At 40.2% G+C, this 21,944-nt stretch overlaps 1 protein-coding gene across 2 annotated transcripts in view; it reads left to right on the top strand.

The window, feature by feature from the left end:
- The window catches only part of TIAM2 (TIAM Rac1 associated GEF 2), an 89,007-nt gene that overhangs the window by 43,944 nt on the left and 23,119 nt on the right, over nt 1–21,944 (top strand). For both annotated transcript variants that reach the window (XM_085055796.1, XM_085055794.1), the window contains exon 14: nt 13,079–13,182. In XM_085055796.1, the coding sequence (XP_084911922.1) occupies nt 13,079–13,182 (104 nt within the window). The remainder of the gene's footprint in view (nt 1–13,078; nt 13,183–21,944) is intronic.

The following is a 21,944-nucleotide window of genomic DNA, read 5'->3' as shown; positions in this document are numbered from 1 at the left end:
AAAGTGGCTCTTCTGTTTACCAAGACATTTGCAGCTTCTGATTTTAATCATAGTAAGCACTCACAGAAAGCACATCAGTTGGCCACAAGTTTAATTTTCACATGACTAAATTATTAAAAAACAAAGTGATCTTAATAATAACTGATTTGGATTCAACTCCAAAGTACTTCCTGTTTCAAATGCACTTTGCTAGGTGTTCTAGATGCCTCTGTAAAGTATAATTACAACTCACTGCTTCTCCAGAAAACTTTGCTCCGTTCAGCTTTGTCAGATACCACTGAGTTGAGGGAGGAAAAGGAAGACAGAGGTTGGCTCTGCTGCCAGCTGTCGCTCTGCATGTCAGTGTGCACACCTTTCCAGATAGCACCCACTACATCCTCTTTCAGCCCCAACCTACCCTGAATATCAGAAAGATCTGTGTGTCCCTTTCAAGGGAAGAGATAAAGTTAGGAGGATGTTGACGCTAAGGTAGGTGGTCTCAAGCCTCTGGCAGCTGTGCCTGGACCACTGGCTCAGACCACTCTGCTTCTTGCTGTTTGTCCATAGTTTTTTGCAAATATTCTTAATGTATTGCCAAAAGCATTTCATAAACTAAAGTAAAACTAAAACTTAATTGCAACTCATTTCTAAAATAACTTCTACTTTTAGTTCTGCCAAAATCAGGTCCTGTTTGTTTGCCTAGCTGCTGTTTCAACATAAAAGTTCTCTTCATTGTGCTGTAGGGCGTCTCCTTCCTTGTGCTTCATGTGTGAGGTATCAAAGAAATCTGCTTTTATTCTTTCACAGGAAATTCCTTCAAGCTCAGAAGAGGTGAATATTGCTTCTTAGTTTCTTGAGTCCCAAGGATACCCACAGTTCTGTTAGATATGGGCCCTGATCTGTGTTTGTTGTGCAGGTCTGCATGCATTGCTCCCTCTTGCCTGGTGGATCTCACACCAGTATGTGATGGTTTTGTGTGGTGTGAGGCAACATACTAGGAAAGCTTCTTTTAACACAGACATGTAGCTGTTTATGCAGCATGACTGCTTATCTGCCTGAAGATAGATCCGCTGGACTTTCTTTTTCTTGCTTATTACCCAATTCAGCAGGAAACTGCGTAGATGTGATAGGACATGCTCATCAGGGCAACCTCAAGGGGTGAGCTGTTGACAGTAGTCTTTGACAATTGTGGTGGGTTGCTCCTGCTCCAGCTGTTTGTGTGCTGCTAACGCAAGTCTCTTTGTCCTGTGCTCTTGTGAATCACTGTGAAAAGACTAGGTTTGACCTGTGACAATACCTGGGGCTGTGGCAGTGTAGAGATTAATTCAGAGAATGCGTCTGTCTCTTTATAAGCTGGATCCATTGGAGCACTTGTTGCCTACTGTGTGTTTTGCAATACAAGTGTTTCCCAAGAGTGGTGGTTTAATGAGCTCTTGCTGGCACTTGACAAACTGTCCTGTTGGCTTTCTGCTTTCTGCTAGATGTGTGTTCGGCAAATTAAAAGATTTCTTATGCTATGAAATGGGACAGTCTTAAATGCTCTTTGTTGGGCTTTTCTACTGAAAGAGCACTCTGTTCTGCTTTGCTAAATGCTGCTGTGATTTAATCCCTATGAAGTCAGTGGGCCAAATTGTTGGGTTTTTTTTTCCTTGTGTAAACTTCATTAAACCCTGCATAGTTGCACCTTCTGGCTCAGTGATATGTAGGCATAAATCATCATATTGCCCCTCCTACTGAAGTCTGTAAAGTGACAATATGGATAGCAAGGAGGTTTATTAATTGTGATAAAGTTAGAGACATCCACATATAGACTAGTACCGTAGGCATGATTTAAAACATATCAAACAGCAGATGTTCTGTGTTTCACCGAGGTGAGGTAGGTTGAGTAATGATAAAAGCTATCTAAGCAAGCCACAAAGTCTTGCTAAACTATTACGTAACTTTTCCTCCCCTTTTTCCTTTCCATTTTCATTACTTTTGTGCTTATAAATCTGAGATGGAGGAGAAAATGTACCGCTGAGGTGGTGTATTTGGAACCTGTCCAGGGCTAACTCCATTTGCTTTCCAGCTCTCCTCAATGCAAGGGACCTCTAAGGGCAGCCAAAGCTGTCCCATATGAGCAATCCTGCAGGAGCAGCCAAAATGAGGAGAGGTACCTCTGACAGCACCCCTGCATATCTAGCACCTGTAGCCTGGAAGACCTAATGGCAGCAGTGGGTTGCAGCCTTTGCTGACTTAGAGAGGATGGTGGTGTTGAGGACCCAACTTGGGCTCTGCTGTGTCTTCTTCCTCCATACTGCAGCCACACATCTCCAGCTGCTGAGCCAGAATAGAAGGGTGATGCACTAGCTATGGCTGACACTGGCCTCCAGAGAGACTGTATGGGAAAAGGCATTTGTTATGCACTTAGGAAACAAATGCATTTAGGGAACAATATGAGAAGCTGGTGTGAAGTGTTAAGCTTAAAACTGAAAAGCTGAACAGCTGCCTGACTGGCAGATACTGGGATAGAGGAGGTTTAGAATGTTAAATAACCGTATAGAAACATACCACCGAGATGCAGGGGCTAATCAGGCCTTGCTGCAGAAGTGCAGGAGGCTATTTCCTATTGTGTTGCTAATTTGTATCCCCTATTGATTACTGAATTAGCTAATGAGTCAAATTACTTTGCCTCACCATGAGCTGTTAATGGACAAAGGAATCTAAAGGACTCTGTTCCAACTTCAAAATGGATGTTTCTGTAGATATTTAGAAAAAAATAAAAAGATACAAGGGAGCATAAAGCGGCCTATAGAAAGTCAAACTAGCAAAAGTAGGTAGGTGGCTGACTGGAGTGAAGCCACTGTTCAGCATGTCACCCAAAATGTCTTAAGAAAGCTGTATGATACAAGAATATTTGCATGAACATACTGCCTTTTTCTATACTTGAAAATGTGGAATGTTAAAAGAAGTGTCATTTTCCTCACTGAAGGGTGAGAACAAAGGAGAAAGACTTTTCCTGCTTGATCGTTTCCGTTCCCAGCCAGAAGAAGGAATTTCGCTTTGTCTAGGTAGTATCACACACACAAAAAGAAGCAGCCTGGTTGCATTGTACATTGGGAAGCATGTAAAATGCCTTCTGATGTTTTGTAGTTTGATCCCTGAAGCCAAAACATATGGATGAGAGGGGCCGTGAAGGGAATCTTCTTGGCTGGTCTGTAATTGCATGTGTTGTTTGGTAACAATTAGTCTAGTTAGTGACAGGCATCTACAAATTCTGTGTTTAAGAATCCTATTTAGCAAGTCTGATGTTATGACAGCTGTATGCTAATTTTCCAGATTTTAACATATGGAAAGGATTCCTGAATGAGTTTCCAGCTACACCAAGGAGTCAGTTGTTACAGCCTTGAAGCTAAGCTGAGAATATACCTTCTAGCCAGTGTCCAAAATAGGTTATAAAACACCTGGACCACTAAAAGTGATAAAACCCAAAATGTCTCAGAGATTTAATAATTTCTGAATTTCTAAATTAAATTAATTTTATTTTTGTTTTTCTAACATGTTCAGTTTTCTAGAAACTTAAGTTACTTATACTGGCAGACTCAAGTCACAATAATTTAGCAATGAGAATTTTAGCTAGTTGTTATCTGAAGTTAGTTCAGAGGCTTTCAGAAGAACTTGAAAATTTCCTACATGAAAAGAGGAAGGTGTTTTTGAATTGATTATGAATTTAATGTTTCACTATCTTTTTAACTGTTAGTTAAAGCAGCATGAAAGCTGTAAACCACTGTACAGTTAGTAACCATAATTACTGCCTGCAAATAAATTTGGATTTACTCCAGCATTGGAGTAAATACTGTGAGTACCAACTGTGGGGGAAAAAAAGGACTGGTACTGTGCAATAGTGAAAAACTTATATAAATTCCAAGAATTGAGATTACATGAACACTCACTTAAATCTGGAAAACTTAATTGGAGATGAATAAGAATCTGCACTTGGGGTCCATGGTACCTCAGCCTCTTGCCCAAATTCATAGAGAACCTCAATGAAGAAATAAAGTGAATCAAATTGCTTTGGCTTTCAGCTTGAAGTGGTAGAGAATATGGTGTGTTTCAATATATACTTCTCATCTGTGGTGCAATCTACTCGCCTTCTCTTAGAGATCTGTTTTCTTAATGCAGAAGATATCTAGAGACACTTTTCAGCCTAGAAATCAAATGTGCCCATAAAACTCTTCATGCATAAGATCAGTGTGTAGCAGCCATTTTTCATATGTTGAGGCTTGTACTAGTAGGATGTAAGAATGCAAAAAATGGATTCATTGATTTGTTACTATGACATGCAGAGGAAATAGGTGGATAGCTTGAGGTAAAGTAGGACTTTCCAGTCCACTTTTCCTAGGTGGAAATTAGATCTCCACTTGTTACTTGAGCTGGACCATTCTTGTGTCATGATCTTTGAATTTTTCTTCAGCTGACTTATCACTAAATTGCAGATAATCTTTCTCTGGGCAAAGATTGTTTAGAGAAAAAACCTGCTTTTCTTTGAAGGCCTAGAAGAATTCTATGTCTCCAAACACCTCTTGATGCTTACCCAGACCTGAGCCTTCATGATGGAAACCCTGGAGTAGCATCTCCGATGTCTTCTTGTATCACAACTTTACTAAACTTACCTAGGTATATCCCCACACTTCATCTCCTAGATCCTCCTCACTTCTACTAAACATTTTTTCAGTGCAAATGGTCGTTGTGGGTCAGTTAATGAGTCTTTCATGGAATCTTCTGTTGCTTTTCTTTTTCCTGACCATAGTTATTGTGTTCTTTGCAACCTAAACAGAAATCTAATGGGCTGTAGAGATTGTGTGGGCTCTGTCATGTATACCAACTGCTTGGTGCCCCTTCCATGCTGATCCCAGGGGATAACATGAGCCAAAGAACTGAAAGGTCTTATCCTGGCATAAGCAAGACATGAGGTATTCATAGCTGAACTAGTGAACCCAGAACCCTTCATCTCTCTGGTGAAACTTGGATGCCTTCTTTAACAGAGACTGTGAGAGTGTCTCTTGAAAGCCATTCAATAAATCCCTTTGGATCAACTGTTACTTTTTGAAAGATATTTCTTGAAGGTTTTGAGAAAGGAAAAGGATACAGAAGGAAATACTTACAGATCTATTTTTTTAAACTTCATTACAAAAGAGTAAATATGATGTTGAAAACCTCAAATATATTTAGTTGTATCAAACCAAAAGAAATAAACACATGAATGTTACCTGCCAGGCTGAACTGTTCAACTGAAGTTATGAGTGCTGGTCCCTGAGGGAGCATTTTTAGAGCTCAGTATGGTGATATTTCTCTTCTCCAGGCAGTACTGGAATGGTTTACCTACCACTCCCTGTTTTTCAGTAATTCTGAAGGCATGAAGACCACCAAAGTTCTTTTCCTTTCTGAGAGTTGGCTTAGACTTTGGTATTATTTGCACCAGGGATTTTGAAAATATTTGTTATCTTCTCCTGGAAATTTGCTTTTCTCTTGATAGTAACATTGGCTAGAAGAATATGAGACCTCTAAGCTTATAATAATTAACTGATCAGTCTGGAGAATTTGCACAGCAATGAAAAACTCAGCTTTCCATACACCTGGCTTAGCTTTATTACCCAAATGTAGTATGTAATTTCCAGATAACCCATGCAGCTGTGTTATGGAAACTCTCTGTAATACGGAGAGGGAGAATATCAGCTGAAGATCGGCTATGTTGTTCTACTGGCAGTCTCTAGAAAATTTGGTAATTAGTGAAAATATTGAATACATTCTTTCCTAGTGGACAACCTGGACCTCCTGCAGTCCTTCATAACTGAGGATCTTATTTTTTTCCTAGATAAAAGTGATATTGTAAGTTGATGCCCACTTTACAGCTGTTTTGCATCATGTGAAATCAGAGGGCAGTACCAGAGTTTAAAAATGCTGTCAGTTGCTCTGATCTGAGGTCAGGTTATCAGTCTTTTACAGACGAGGCCAAGCCCATCATAACTGCTTGAAGTTCTGTGTGAGTGTCACCGTATCTACAGCATCTGACTGCTGCTGATTAAAAACTGCAGCAAAGAGGACAGGAAGTGAGGGCCATGTTTCCCTTTCAAGTGCCAGAGAGCTACAAACAAGAAAAAGATCAATTTGTTGCAGTGAGTTGTTAATGAGCACCAGAGCTGGAGTCAGCAAGAAACTGGTAGGACAACTGTCAGGGCTCATAACCCACATGTACTTGTGATATAAATGGTCTCTTAGTCATAACATTCTTTGCCAGGATCTTTAAGTACCAGTATTAATAAAACTTACAGTATTTCTTGTGCTCCACTGAACAGACAGAGGCTTCTGGCCATTTGTGCCTGTGTAGCTGTATTATGTATGTATGTATCTGTGTAATATTTGTGCTATGCTGGTGATAGACAAACGTAGGATGGGAAGGAATTTCCAGTCTCAGAATGTCCAATCCTCTGCTAGTTATGGCTTTGGACAGCCCTATTGATGCATTTACCCTATTCCATTTTAAAATAGAATTGACTTTGCATTCTTTGTGCCAAGGTAAGACTGTTTCAGAAATTTATTCATTGATGGTTGAAAGCCAGTTTTCTAATTGCCAGCATAGACATATTCCTGGCCAAGGTCAGTATCTGCTGGCCTTGGCCATTGCTTAAGTAGCTGTAGCTCACAACTACATGTTGCCAGCCCCTTCTCCCCACTTCCACACTTTTCTTTCATGTTTCTAACTCATAAGTTACAGCTTATAGAACGAATGGTTCTTACAGGTCCCTGAAACGTTCTTCCATATGACTTAATTCTAGGCTTTTTCTTCAAGGTCTTCCACATCTCCTTTATGCATCTCCAGTCATGCTCCTAATTAATTCTCTGTATTAACTTTGAATGATTATTTAATTAGAATACTTCCTATTGTGCTTTCTTTGCTGAGACAAATAATGAAAATATCTTTTTTTTTTTTAACTAGGTTTCCAGAAGGTTAGATTTAGCCTATATTTTTGTCATTAAAAAATCCTTTATTAAAGGCGGATGTCAGATCAGTTTGACACAATCTGCTTACCCATAGTAAATGTATGTAATATTCCATTTATCTCCACATTTTAATTTTTTCTTTCCTTGCATGGATTGTGAAAGCCTAAGGTTACTACATAGGTTACAGATCTGTCTTGAAGTGAGAGACTGAGTACATTGAATTTTTCATGTTGTCTTCTCATGTGGAGGTAGGAGGAATTTTTTGTTCAATTTGTCATTGTCTTTGGAGCAGCAGGTGGAAACACACCCTCTTGCCATAGTTTGAAACTACAAGTGCTTGGCACTTGATAATACTTGACATGCTTGTGATGGGTATTTGGCACTTTTTTAAATTAGTGAGAGCAGTCCGAAACAGAACAAACTCTGATGCATTATGAAAAAAGAATTATGAATAAAGAAACAGGATCCTCAGTTCCTACTCTCTCCTCATGATGATTTTGCCTTTGCAGTGAGCAGCTAAACTGGTAAGAGCATCTCTGACTAGAAAGTAATTAAGGCTTCTTGGTTAATTAAACAGAATAAGAGAGAAAAGTGACATTTGCATCTGCTGATGGCTTCTTTATGGTGAATGAATTGCCGGATGGTCGATGTTGATGTTTTCCAGTTGATTTCCTTTGGATTCTTGGCTGGGATTGTAGCAGAGATTATTATTGTCTTACACATCTGCTAGAGGATGCATTTCCATTGTACCTCACTGCTCACAAACACATGAATAACTTCCACATTCACCACTTGTACGTGTATCACTGCAGCAACATGGGAAGAGACATTCCCGTAGGCATACAGAGCTCTTGGATATGCTGCATGTGTTTGTTTTTCAAACCAACTGCCCCATCTGTGTGTTCTGTGCCTACTTTTAATTGAATGTTGAGCAGTGAGGAGCATGACTTAAGAAGTGTGCTTTCTCTCAGTTTTTAGTGGTTGCATTCTAACTTTTCTTGAATGACTGAGTCACCTACCTGCCTGCCAGCAAGACACAATATTGCAGGAGTAATGGCATTCTTTGGTGATGCTGTTTGCAGCTAAAGGTGCTGAGTGGGTTCTTAGTACTTCGTGGTTCATTTCTAGAAACCAAGAAAAATGTTTCATGTGCATTTCATGTGATATAGTTTAAGCTTCTCACATAGAGGCATTCTTTCCCTCCTGTGCTTTTCTGGGAATTCTAGTATTTATCTGCTGTTGCTACTCTTCTTGTTTGCAACAAGTTGATTGTATTGGGTTTGTGTGTCAAGTTTTTGGTAGCAGGGGGCTACAGGGGTGGTTTCTGTGAGAAAGTTTTAGATGCTTCCCTTATGTCCAATGGAGCCAGTGCCAGCTGGCTCCAGTACAGACTCACCACTGGCCAAGGCTGAGCCCATCAGCAGTGGTGGTAGCTCCTCTGGGATAGCATATTTAAGAAGGGGGGAGAAAAACATGCATGATTGCAGCAGGAGAGGGGAGTGAGAATATCTGAGAAAAACAACTCTGCAGACACCAAGGTCAGTGAATAAGGAAGGAGGGGACAAACTGGGTGCTGGAGAAGAACTTGCAGCCCTTGGTGCAGACCGTGGTGAGGCAGCTGTGCCCCTGCAGTGCACAGAGATCCATAGGAGAGCAGAGATCTACTTGCAGCCTGTGGAAGACCCAAACCAGAGCAGATGGATGCCTGAAGGAGGCTGTGACCCCATGGGAAGCCCATGCTGGAGCAGCTTTGCTGGCAGCACCTGTGACCCTGTGAGGGACCCACCCTGGAGCAGTTTGTTCCAGAAGGACTGCACTCTGTGTTAACGACCCACACTGGAGCAGTTCATGAAGAACTGCAGCCTTCAGGAAGGAGTCATGCTGGAGAAGTTTGTGGATGACTGTCTCCCATGGGATGACTCAACACTGGAGCATGGGAAGAGTGTGAGGACTCCTCTCCATGAGGAGGGAAGAGTGGCAGAGACAATGTGTGATGAACTGACAACCCCCATTCCCTGGTCCTTTGTGCTGCTCAGGGGAAGGAGGGAAAGAAAAATGGGAATAAAGTTAAGTCTAGGAATAAGAGAGGGGTGGGGAGGAGGTGTTTTTAAGATTTGGGTTAATTTCTCATTATCCTACTCTGATTTGATTAGTAATAAATTAAACTAAATTTCCCAAGTCGAGTCTGTTTTGCCTGTGAAGGTGACTGCTGCGTGATCTCTCCCTGGCTTATCTCAACCCATGACCCTTTCATAATATTTCTCTCCCCTGCCCAGTTGAGGAGGGGTATGCTAGAGCTGCTTTGGTGGGCACTTGGTGTCCAGCCACGGTCAGCCCACCACACTGACTTAGTATTTTCATGTCTGGAGACACTCCTGTTTGCTAGACCAGAAAAAAGTATCTGCTTCAGAGATTCCCATATCCCAGCTGGAAGTGATAAACATTTCAACTCACCAAGCATGAATGTGTGTGTGTAAACAGGGCTGAGAAGTGTACTGCTTAAAAAAAGATAAAAATTATGTTAAAAGATTTAAACCATGTTTCATTTAACTCATTATTATCAGTCCCATTTTTCTTCCAGACAGGTTTATCACAAGTATGTCAGTAGAATAAATCAAATGTACTAGTGTAATTGAGCTGTATGGGCAGATTTAGCCATGATACACTTACCATATACTATGCTGGAGAGTCTTTCAAGCAATGCTTTCAGTGAAGGATTCCGTGCTTTCTTTAAGCAGGGAGAAATGTAATTCTAGTAACATCAGAGATGTTTTGTAGTTTTGTTTGTTTGTTTGTATGTTTATTTGTTTTTTAATAATAATAAAAAATCCTGGAAGTGCTGGTTTGACCTTAAACTTTGATGATTTTTAGGAACATATATCTCCTTGCTTTTCCATGCTAATTCCCAACAAAGAACAAGAATATTTTATACTGGAACAAATTTGTACTTGCACAATGACAGCATCTCACTTAATTCTGTGCATACTCTACAGTTTTATTGCCAGTCTTACCTGAAAGAGTAGTGGTTACCCAGCCTGTGAGATAACACTTTCACATTACTATTTGTGACCATCTTTGATAATACCATTGTAGAGCTAAATCCAAATTTGAATGTTTAAAGAAAATACATTTTGTAGGGCTTGGCTTTGCTACTCTCCTTCCACTTAATACTGGAAGTAGAAAGAATTTCAGTATTAAACTTCTTGCTGTGGTCATGGTCTTAAGCTTTGCATTTATAATTACCCATTCTCTAGGGTAATACTACTTTTTTTTTCCCCTGATTTTTTTTGGTTTTGTGTTTTGTTTTATTGGGGATTTTTTTGTGCTATGCAGGTGATGTTGCTGTTTTTATGCTCTTTGGGAATGATCTGTAGGAGCAGATAAAAAGGAAGTCTCCTTCCACAGCAAAGAAGGAAGAGGAGACAGGATATGGACGTTAAACTGATCAACAACCCATACATCCTTCCTTCCTTCCTTCGCTCCCCATGTTAATTCTGCATACAATCTAGGATGCAGTAGGATGTCTTTTTTCACCTTGGATTCTTTCTGTGTAACTTTTTTTAGATTTTGCTATTTAAAATAACATGTACTGTTGCTTCTCCATCGTCAGCAACTCACTCTGCCAACAGCAAATGCTATAAAAGTGGGCAAGACAATATAGACTTAGCTCTGACAGTCCTATGGACTACAAAGGAAAAACAAAATGAAGGTGAAGGCAGGAAAAGATGTGTCATCTGGAAAAAGCAATACAATATTCTGTTTGCCTACTTTGGGTGTTGTAATCCTGATTTCTTCTGTTTATGTTCTCTGCTGACTGTTTTTCCCTGTTTTCCTCTTCCCACATTTATACTCTCTCTTCATTGCTTGTGTAGGTTAGTTTTATTGCTTTGTAAAGGAAAAATGGTCACTCTGTAAAATCAGGGAAAGGACATAGGTTTTTTTTTCTCTCTAGCTAGCTACTTGAGATCAAACTCTAGATCCTTTATGCTATTGCAAAATGTATCTCGGGTTCATGCTGTTTGGATGTATGGGGGGAGAAGGGCATTAAAACCCTGAAGGCAAGTAAAGAGAGCTCAACTGGGAAACAAGACGAAATAATATCCTTGGCATCACTTTACCCTGAAGAAAATGTTATTTAAAAGTCAATTTAAGTTTTAGGGGTTGGCTTACCCAGGAGTTGACGAAGGTGGAAGTTAAGAGGCATTCATGTGTACTCATACACAGAAGAGAGCCTCAAAATTACTTTAAAAGTCCAGACGGAAAGAGCAAATTATTCAGGCTTGGTGAAGGAAGAGAGGTAAAAACATAATAAAATAAGTTGACAAGACAGACTCTTTCTTAAGATCTTAAAGATGATGGATGGATGGAGTGGAGTTGTACAAAATGTGGTTTTTCTTCCAAAGTGGTAACTCTTGGGGTATTGCAGGTTACACAGGCTCTTACATATCATGAGCCACACCTGAAACTGGATGGAAAAGATAATAAAATGTGAGGGGAGAAAAGTGATGAGACCTTGTTTCTGCAAGGGAAATAGGGTAGTGGTCAAGTCTTTGGCATTTGGGTGGAAAATGTCAGCCTTGATGCTAAGATTGACCTGGGCACCTTAATAACACATAGAAACACCGAGTATCAAGTTCACATTGTGCTGAGTTATTTACATGTCTTTCTCTGAAGTTGCCTCTGGAGTCTGTCAGCCATGTTTTGGCTTACCAGAAAGTGTCCTCTTGGTCTGCAAGGTGCTCTTTTGGGCCTAAAGTTCCCATTTTCCTCCCTGCTTCAGTCTGTGTTGGTCCATTCTTTCTGAGAGGAGCTGGTCCTGCTCTGCATGGACAGGACAACAGCAACACCCAGGCAGCTAACTTCTGTTGTCCATCCCAGTTTCTTTATTGCAAGCTGTCATGATTTCACTGCAAGATGGGTGGTATTTAATTACTGTTTCAGTTGCTGCTGTCAGCGATTAAATAAGAATCTTACCTTTCACTTAAAAATAAATCTCCAGCATTTGTAGGTGTTGAGAAAGAATTTGAAAGTGTGGTACTGTGGTGTAAATTATACTCTAGAGGCTTAAAGGCCAGGAAACAAAGCAGCAAATTTTACCTCCCCATTTATTTTATTGCTTTGTTACCATCTGAGGTTGCTGAAAATATTTTTTCTTTTCTTTCTTTTTTTTTTTTTGGCGGCTGCTTTATAATTTTCAGTTACATAGATTGATAATACTGCAGATCAAAAATCATATTTTTGCTCATAGGATTTTTTATTAGAATTTCCATGTGAACATCTCTGCAGATTTTCAGCAGCCAGTTGAGGAAATATAAAGAGGAAGAACATAATTTTTATATCAATGTTCAGCATTGTTGGGTAGCCCTTGAGTTTAAATGTAAATGCTATTGGAACCCATGGTTTGACAGTAAATAGAGCAGGACAGTGCTGCCTCTGGTTTTTGCATTGTTCCAGCTTCTGTGGAGATGGACTCCAAACTTAGTAAAACTGGTAAACTATTTGCAAGAAGAAGGGATTTTGTCTGTATTATGAATTGTGGTCTTTGTTCCAGGGCAAAATTCTCTTTTCTTCTGAAATCTTTAAAGGATTCAGGACTAAGTCATGTCAAACAATGCTGTGCTCATCCAAGGAGAACTGCTGAGTGCATTTAATAATTTTCACTGGTTGTCTCAGCACAGAGTGTGCTGATTATAGATAGTGCTGCCTTCAAAAGCATGCTGTTAGCAAGAGCGTTAGGTTTATTTTGGTAGATCAGATATGCACATTGCTTCAGACAGTCTCAGATGCCCAGCTGCTGTTTGGAGAGCAGAGTTTCAAGGCATAGTTGCTCCTTGCTTTGACCTCTCCCATTGTTTTCTGAGGAGTGGGGAGGATTGCAAATTTTATGTTCTTTCTGGACATGATACTTCATGTCCTGGTCTAGTTGACGTGGTGGTGTTAGGTCATAGGTTGGACTCAATGGTCTCAGAGGTTTTTTCCAACCTAATTGATTCTGTGATTCTCTCCCCCTGGTGCAATTGTACTAGACACTGAAAGTGTTGGCAGGCAAGAACAAATACTTTTCCTGTTTCTGTCCTATAACCCTCTAATTTATTTATGTGCTTTCTTTCAAATGCAGACTTTAGTAATGTGCCTGACGTCACATCCAGTTTGAAAAGGAGCAGTACTGATGGCACTCTGGACCAAGTGCCACACAGGGAGAAGACTGATCCACCTTTCAGGGTAAGAATGTGCTTAGTACAACAATCCTTAATGAACCAAAAGGCAGTGTCATAGCATTAATGCTCTGCATTTTGTGGGAAAGGTTTTAACATATGGCATTAATTTGAAAAATTTTGTATGCATATTAACTGTACTTGGTGTTCTAATATCTTGAGTATCTAGTATCACCCTGACATGTCAGCATCTACAGCACAGCTGCTGCATCTGCAGGAGCAGAGTGATGAGGGCAAATGGCAAACAGGTGGAGACTTGTCAAATTCATTTTTCTGTATGGCTTGAACCCAGTTCCTGCAGAGAACAGTAAAGTTGCTACAGCTTTCTAATTGATTCAGTTTGTTTTGTCTTTTCTTTTTGCTGATATTTCCAGGGCTTGCTGTTAAGACTGCAGTGACCATAGCAATGCTGTGTCAGTAGTTCTAAACCAGAGTGCAGACTTGGAGAGGTGCAAGTGGCGATCGCCACTCTCTAATTTGGAGACCCTGTATGTGTCTGCAGTTACTGTTTGGCTGGACTAATGACTATCCTTCTCTTAGCCAGGACTTTGGAGACTGAGGCAGGACTATCCAGAATTAACGTTCACCTTCAAATGCACTGGTCTCCAAAGAACAGGTTTTTATCCATTTTACTCTGAATCAGGCAAATTACAACCTGTGTCCAACTCAAGTGCATATTGTTTTGAACCTTCCAACTGCTAGCGTGGGTAGTGTTTTTGTGTTGGTGGCCCTGATTTTACCCAGCATTGCCATTCTGACAAGAGAAATGTGTTTTTAAATTCTGTTGATGAGTTGGTTGTATCTTCGAGCAAATTTGTGATAACACTTGTGTCAGCACTCTTGCATAACAGAGATGAAGTTAGAGTTTTTATGGTTCTGGAATACATTACTGTCTTGTGCTAGGTTGTATGAAAAATTGGTGGAGAAGAGACAGAATATAAAAACTCAGAAGACTGGAATAGGGAAGATACATTGTGCCTCTTATCATACCCACTGAGAGGAGCTGTTAATCTTACTTAAATAATTACTTTGTAACTTACTTCAGTTTTATATAGGTGATTTTATGCCCTTTCCCTAGAGAGTAAGGAGAGCCCTGGTGATTGCGGATCTTCAGTCCATCTCCTGCTGCACAATGGGATTCCCACAGAGATTATCTGTACCCTGTGTAACAATTGCTTATGCTTCCCCAAAGTGTTTGCAATCAGACAAGAATAAACTGGATTTTCTCTCCTTAGGACACGTTGTTCCTTTGGAAGGACTATTGTGGATTTCTCTAGTCTCCTGTTTTAGGACTTCTGCCTGGCTTTAGGGGTGGGGATCTCTGTGGGAGCACAGCAGAGGTGATGGCTGGTTGCACCAGGCCAGCCTCCCCTGGGTGTCTTGGGGTGCCCTGCTTGCCCAGGGTATGTGCTGCTCCCCATGCACTGTGGGGACAAAAATGCTGACCTTCTGTCCTGCTGGAGGGGAGGAGATTCTGAGGCATCAGCTTTGTTTTAGCAGAGGAACAAAGCCAATCCTGATCTCCTGTGTCACATCCACCAGGTGCCAGAAAATTAGGGAGAGTTCTGAGGATTTAAATACACAGAGAACAATTGATGTACACCAGTTGTTGCTCTTAATGCACTGAATTTGCTCCAATGCTCTAAATTGCATACTGCAATTAACGCTCAAAAAAAGAGGGGAAAATGGACAGGTCTGGTCCCTGCCCTCCCTACAGCCTCAAATCTGTCAGATTCAGCAGTTATTAGGGCTTTTGCATGATTTGCTGAAGTAATTGCCCATGCTGTATTGTAGTTCACTTCTTGAGCTGACATGCAGGTCTGCTAGTGTCATTTTAAAAATTATCTGAGGCTGTCCTAGTTTTGTAGGTGCAAGAGTAGAAAACAGCCTGGCAATCAGAGCCAGTCTGACTTGGACTGCAGCTGTAAATGAGTCTGTGACAGCTCTACAATTTCTGCAAATGGTTTGTAATTGATTGCTGTTTTTCTATTGGAGGGTGCCTATTACCATCAGAGCTTTTTGTTTGACCCTTTTAATATCTCCAGTAGATGTAAAAGTAAAGAAAACCCAAACCTAACAGTAAGTTCAGGTGGTGTATATTATATTGGATGTGCTTTTGTGATTGTGTAGAACAGGAATTAAAATGATTTCTGTTTTTATAGCTGTGATTTGGTACTGCTCACCAGATGAACAATAACTATTGCTAATAAAAGCTAGTTTGAGGAAATTGTGCAGCCTTGAAAAGCATAGCATCTGGATTTGGGTTTGTGGATTTTTTTTCCCCTTTGCCTTCTGTTTCCTGCATGTGCTGACTTGACCTCCCACGCCTGTGGGACACCCTTAGTGCAGTAGGCAAGTAGGCGATGGTGCAGAAGTATGGGGGAGAGGAGCTCTGTAAGCACAGCTCTGTGGAGGAGATGCTGGCAGTTCTGAGAGGTTCTGAGCACAGCCTGGAAGAACAGGCAGTTTGGGATTATTTCAGAGGAGACACAGCTAGAGATGCTCACTTTCCAGTTGACAGCAAGTGTAGATGTAATTGTTTGGCTCTGAGGGAGCAGGCTCCTTTGAAGTTTGGTTGATTTTTGTCCCATAACATGTAAGTAAATAAAAAACAGTCTTAAAGCTTTGGAGTTAATGGTTGCATGTCTGATTTCTGGATTTTGTGTTTCTTGTTTGGAGCAGTTTTGTTTGTTTTCTTTTCACTGTTTTCTTCATCTCATACCAAGCTAAGGTTAGGCATCATCTTAACTGAAAGTACAGTGAAGCATTTCAGAAGTGCCTTGTAATCTCAAAGAAATAAGTCTTTTGTTGCATGTGTACTACATTCAAACATGCCTTCTTCATTCAGTCAGTCATTCATTGTTTTTTTTTTTTTTGTAGACTGAGAAATGAATGTATTTAGGATAGTTATATGTTTTTCATCTGAGAGCTAAGAAACGAATTAGGAGGGCAACAGAGAGTAATATCATTCCAGAAATGGAAGCTGTTCCTTAAGTTATAAAATATTATTAAAAATACATGGATATCAAGAACCATCCAGTCGAGATGCTCATTAGTTCTGACAGCTCTGTATTCTCTGGGATACCACATTTGTACTTTATTATCTTTAACCTTATTTTTAACTTTATTTAACAGGGATAGATACTACGCTTCTAACACATTTTGCTGCAGGACATATTCACACTATATTAAATACTATTTATGTTGCAGTAGCATATTGTCCTCCCTACTGTTGGTTCTGGAGTATCTAGGTGTTCTGTTGACAGAAGAATATGTGACCTCAGAAAATCTGGGAATTGAGCATGCCTGTCAGTGTAATTAAATTTAGTTGTGTTTAATCATTTTGAGAACTAATTGTCTGTGCTTCTGGTGCTCAGTTAAATCCTGCTATGTTGGCAGTTGCCAAGAATCAATCTCTCTCTACATCAAAGTAGCATGAAGCAGAATGAACAAAAATTTGCGATTTTTCCTTTAGCTGCTTGTGATTTCTAATTGCAAATTATATTGGCTAGAAATGTTTTCTCTAGCCTGCTGTTTTAAGGTGAAGTTTAGTAGTCTGTTACTAACTTCCTTATCCTTACTTTGTATTTTTAGTGTATTAAAAATAACTTTTTATGAAACATAACTAGAAGGGGAAATTTTACCATATAATTACCTGTTATTCTAAGGTCTCTGGAAAGACTGCTGTGATCTGACTTTGGTTGCTCTGAATCTTTTGAGTATCATCAGAGAGATGCATTTCTGAAATAATATTAAATTCTAACAGACATAAAGAATTATGCATGTGTGAGAAAGGGAAGATGTATTTTCATTTTACGTATTTTACTGAACATAAGGAAAAACCTTAGGGTACACTCTCTGCAAATATTTCACGTAACTTCATTTTATCCTCAGTTGTATCTTAAAAGGTCTTTAAGAAACTCAAGAAACCCAGTAAAAATAGCTACTGTGATGGCTTGTAATCATTATAGAAATAGTCACTGAATGCAGAATGGTTTTATGGAAGCATCTTCAAAAATTAACTTTGCAGGTGCAGAAATGGAAGCTGCTGTGTGAGAAATGTTGAATGTTAACTAGAATTTGCTTTCTCAAGAATGTCCAACTGGTTTAATTTTTGTAATGCTTTTGAAATGGTGCTGTATTTCTTTCAAAAAAATGAAGTAAAATTGATCCTGGGAATAAGTTGAATATAGAAACTTGGGGAAATTGCCTTTGCTGTTGCCTCTTGAAATAGTCCCTTTACTCTCAGCAGAAGTTATTGATCGTACATGAATATGTGTATATATGGACAAATCTATCCCCATCACCTCTTAAAAAAGAAATAAAAAATTCTATACACTGCCGAGATGGAAAATAAACTTCTTTTCCTTGGGAATACCATCCTTAATGCAATGAACAGAAGTTACGGTTAAAAATCCCTGAACACGTTTCCCTATCTTGAGTTTATTTAAATTATTTCAACTAATTCATCTTCCCCTCCTGTTTCACGACCTTATTCACTTTCCCTTCATATGATAAGGAAATGAGAATTCATGGCAAGTTTGATCAGCAGAGTTCATGACATCTTTGACAAACTCAAATCTGCAGGAGGGAACATTTTCATCAAGTGCCTTCAGCTTTTCCTGGGGGTGAGGTCCAGGTCAATATGATGGCCCTACTTGAAATGCCCATATTTACAGATATAGTGGACAAAAATGAGGTAGAAAAAGTACGTCCTTGTGTGTTTCTGGAGTCTGATTTTTGGAGGCTTGAGTTTCCTCTGTAATATCAAATAATTCTTCCAGTATTGTTGAAGCTGTGTATTCTGTTTATTGTGATGCCAATTGTGGACATTCTTCCACTTGACAGTGCAGTGAGAAATATGTTTCTGTGAAGATGGCATGTCAGGGACCAAGGTGAGAAATCTGGGTATTGGTCTCCCTGCACGCAGTGCCGCTTTTCATGCTCAAGGAGCCAACATGCAAACATGCCTGACTGGGGAAACTCTTCAGGGGTTTTTTTGTAGCCCTCCTGATATAAAGTATACATGCAGTTGAGCAGCTCGTTTGCATATCTGATCGTGCCCAGGAGGTGAGAATGAAGAGAGAGAGGGAGACTGGGTCAGAAAGCAAACCCACCTTCCAAGTTCCACATCATGCAGCTACCTTAAGAAGCTTCCCAAAGCAGTGCTTTCAACAGATGCAAAATACATGTGCTAGGATTTCAAAAAGGAAATCCCTCTGTTACCTGATTTCACACAGCTATATGTGTAATGAAAATCAGCAAGTATTGTGAAGAGTTTGCTGCATTTTGTGATTTTGGTCTCCTGCGTATACAACATAGCCACCGCTGGGGGGGTGGTTTTCATAAGTTGAAGAAATTAGTATTTTGTCTTTAAAATCTCTAGAGCTGATTTCAGAACCCCTTCATTAACAGTAGGACTACAGCCATCATCTTCTCATGCAGAATAATTTAAGGGTAAAAATCCTGAGATACAATATACATTGAGGTCTAGGTTCCAACCTGGATGAGAGAAGATGTATCTCATTGCTGATCTGCCTGAACGCTCAGCTGTTAGAGAGAAAAAGCATAGTGTGGTTTTTGGGCAGAGGAAGGGGGCAACTGTGGCAGGGGTGGAAAGCAGTTAGTAATCACTACTCATATAGTCCAATCCCAACAGAAGATTCATGCAATTGTTCAGTGTTTGTGGAAGGTTTGAATGGTATTTTATCTTCCAGAAGAATGCAAGTGGATGCTAGGAATGATGTATTCCTATCATTTATTACCTAGAAAACGTTGTGCACTGTGATGTGTAGCAGATGCGCTGTGGAGTAGCTCAGGGCACTGTTACTCAACTGTTATTCAGCCCAACTGCCTAGTACTGCTGCTGTCAGCAAATGTAATCCTATTTATTATACGGATCATATGTATTATAGATAATATATATGTGGTGGTTCATTTATTTATTTTGATCTGGTGATGGCACTTCTCACTCTCAGAGGTGAGTTTGGGATCATCAGTCTGAATATTTGTATATAAGCAGTGGATGGTCATTTTTTAGTGGGTAAATGTCCAATGTTTATTCTTTTCCACCAAAGTTAAACAGTTTCCTGGTATGACTTTTCAGCGAAAAAGTTAAAGATATAACAAACGATACTGAATTAGAAGGAAGATTTGCAGTTGTATAGTGCATAAAACATAAAAACTGACAAGCATAAATTGTGTTTTGGTTACATTTAGGATGGTGTGGCTATGTATGTGTTTTTACATGTGTCTGCTAGATTTCAGAGCTGTATTTCTCTCCATTTGGCATCATTCTTTCTAGTCAGTTAGTGATCCCTAACCCTCAGAACATCAAAGAAATATTATCATTGAAATAAAAGTGTGGGAAAACTAGTGGGGGGGAGGGGTTGGAAGTGTACAAGTAATTTTGTTAAGCAGACTGTAAAAATCAAAAATCTTGGAAAGGAAATTTTAGTACTTATCAAGTGAACATCAATTGTTGAGCTCCACTGAAAGAAAGCCAAGCAGAAATGACCAGAAGCTCAACAAAGCCCCAAACCTACTCCTTGCATGGAGGCAAATCCAGTTGAATGTCGTTATGGCTTCTCATTAGCTCTGTTTTGCATTGCCTGGGCAGTTCCCACTTGCACAGCATGTCATTAATTGCAGGAGAGCTGCCTGCCTGAAGGTTTACTCAGCATCCATAGGACATTAAGGATTTTTCCTTTATTTTAATAGTGAAAACTTCTCTTTAGCAGTTGATGAGATCCAAAAGCTTGGGGAGTAGTCTGCAATTACCATTTTTTTTTCCTTTGTAGGAGGGGGATTAACAGCATGGCACTTTCAAAATCATGTATAGCCTCTGCAATCCAAGTGTCATTTTCTTCCAGATGTGACATGCATTTAGGGAATCTCAGAGCTAACATGGGAAAATAGCATGTTTCTCAGCAGTGGTTTCCTTGATTCATTTGTGCCTGGAGGGGACAGTTCTGCGTTGAAAGCATGACAAGCCTGTGGGGAGTTGTGCTAATTATTGTGCTTCCCTTGCAGATAGCCCAGCCTATGGTGACCCCTACCAGAGTTGGTGGCTCCAGCAGAGTGGAGCTGCTGCTGGACCCCTGCTGTCTTCCTGTGCCTTTTGAGAAAGAAGGGTATCAGTGAAACTGTAGCCTCTTAGAAGTCCATAAGAATTTTGCTAATTAATCTAGGTTTCCATGTATTAACCTGTCGCTCAGAGAAGTCACCAAAACTGGTGGACTACAGGTTACAGAAGGCTTGCTGTAAACCTACCAGTGAGTGCTACTGCCCAGTCCTGGATTTCACTTTGTTGCCTTGATCCTGCAGTTCTGCATCCACTATGGATGGCCCAAAATTCAAATATAAGAGTTGCAAATCTTTGCTAACACAGCAAAGGAGCTTCAAAACCACAAAGCCCAAAGCACAGAAAGTGCACAGTATCTGATGTGAACCTGTAACCAGGTCAGGCTGTAGATGGAGACCTGCTTGCATTGTTACTGGTAGGGAGGCACAAGAATGGTAGGAAAGAAGGGATACGCTGCAGTTCTCGTGTGCAGAGGTGTGACCTTGTTGTGCTTTGTTTTTCTGCTGTTACATTGAGTCACTGGGGCTTGGGGAGAGGGGGTTTTTGTTGTCTTTCCTCCAGTGGAAGGAAATGTCTTCTCAAAAGTACTGAGACACCTTTTGGTGTAAAACATGCAGATGGTTTTGATCAGGAAAAGAAGCTGTGTTGTGTTGATGCTTGCAAATGAAGGAAGCCGGTGGGAGATGACTTATAACACAGCTTTTCTTTGTAGTCATCTGGGAAAAATCCATAAGGCTTACCTGCAGGTGAAAAGGGAAGCATATGACAACAGTCCTGAATGATTGCAACAGGATATGGTTAGCAGTGTCTCTGGAGACGCCCATGATTTCACTGATGAAGAGCAGGAAGCTGCCTGGGAGCTCATCACCCTGGGCCTCCAAAAGCAGCCCCGGTCACCTGCAGTGCAGGATATGACGGCAGCATTTCACTTTACAGTGAAAGACAGATATCTAATCACACTTCTGACAGACCCAGGGAACTGGGTAACCTCTCCGCCAGCTGCAGAATATTTTGTGGGTTGTTTATTTTTTTAAAAAATAAAGATACTCTTCGGTTACAGTGCTGACAGTGACATATGTGTTTTATCCTTGCAATGCAAAAGCATCTAAGCTTGATTTTAGTGCATGCCAAGGTATGTGATGTGCCCAGCAGTCTCCCATAGGACACGAAGTCACTTTAAACTTGCACAAAGTTTCAGTATAGGATTTCAGGCAAATACTGCATCCTGGGTACCATCATAACTTCACTGAGGCTTTGGTTCCTATTTTACTCTGTCAGGAACTTGTAATGACAAAAGTAGACCTGAAATTCCAAAACTGGAAAAAAATCTGCTACCTGCAGCAGATTCTGCAAAATAAAAAGTAACAAAAAGGTACCTGAAAGAATGGAAGAGGCAGAAGAATTAAAAAAACCAGTAAGGGATCAATTGAGTCAAATGCACAGGGAGGTTCCACCACATTTTCATGTTTTGTTACCTGCTGTCTCTTGTTAACATACTGTGAGCAGACACAGGCATCCACTCACATGGTGATTATTTCTTTCTGAGACAACAGAATCCTGCTGTAGTGCCTAAACCAAGCCTTGCCAAAACCTGGGGAGAGGTTGGTGTAGAGGTTAGAGAGAGAATCTGTATTTGTCTTTACAGGGGAGTTATTGCATCTTTGAACGTTTGGAGTGCAATATGC

The sequence above is a fragment of the Lichenostomus cassidix genome, chromosome 3 (assembly GCF_008360975.1).
Source record: "Lichenostomus cassidix isolate B80296 chromosome 3, HeHo_3.0, whole genome shotgun sequence".
NCBI lineage: Eukaryota > Metazoa > Chordata > Aves > Passeriformes > Meliphagidae > Lichenostomus > Lichenostomus cassidix.
The sequence above is the reverse complement of the archived record's forward strand: the minus strand, read 5'-3'. Positions and strand labels throughout refer to the sequence as shown.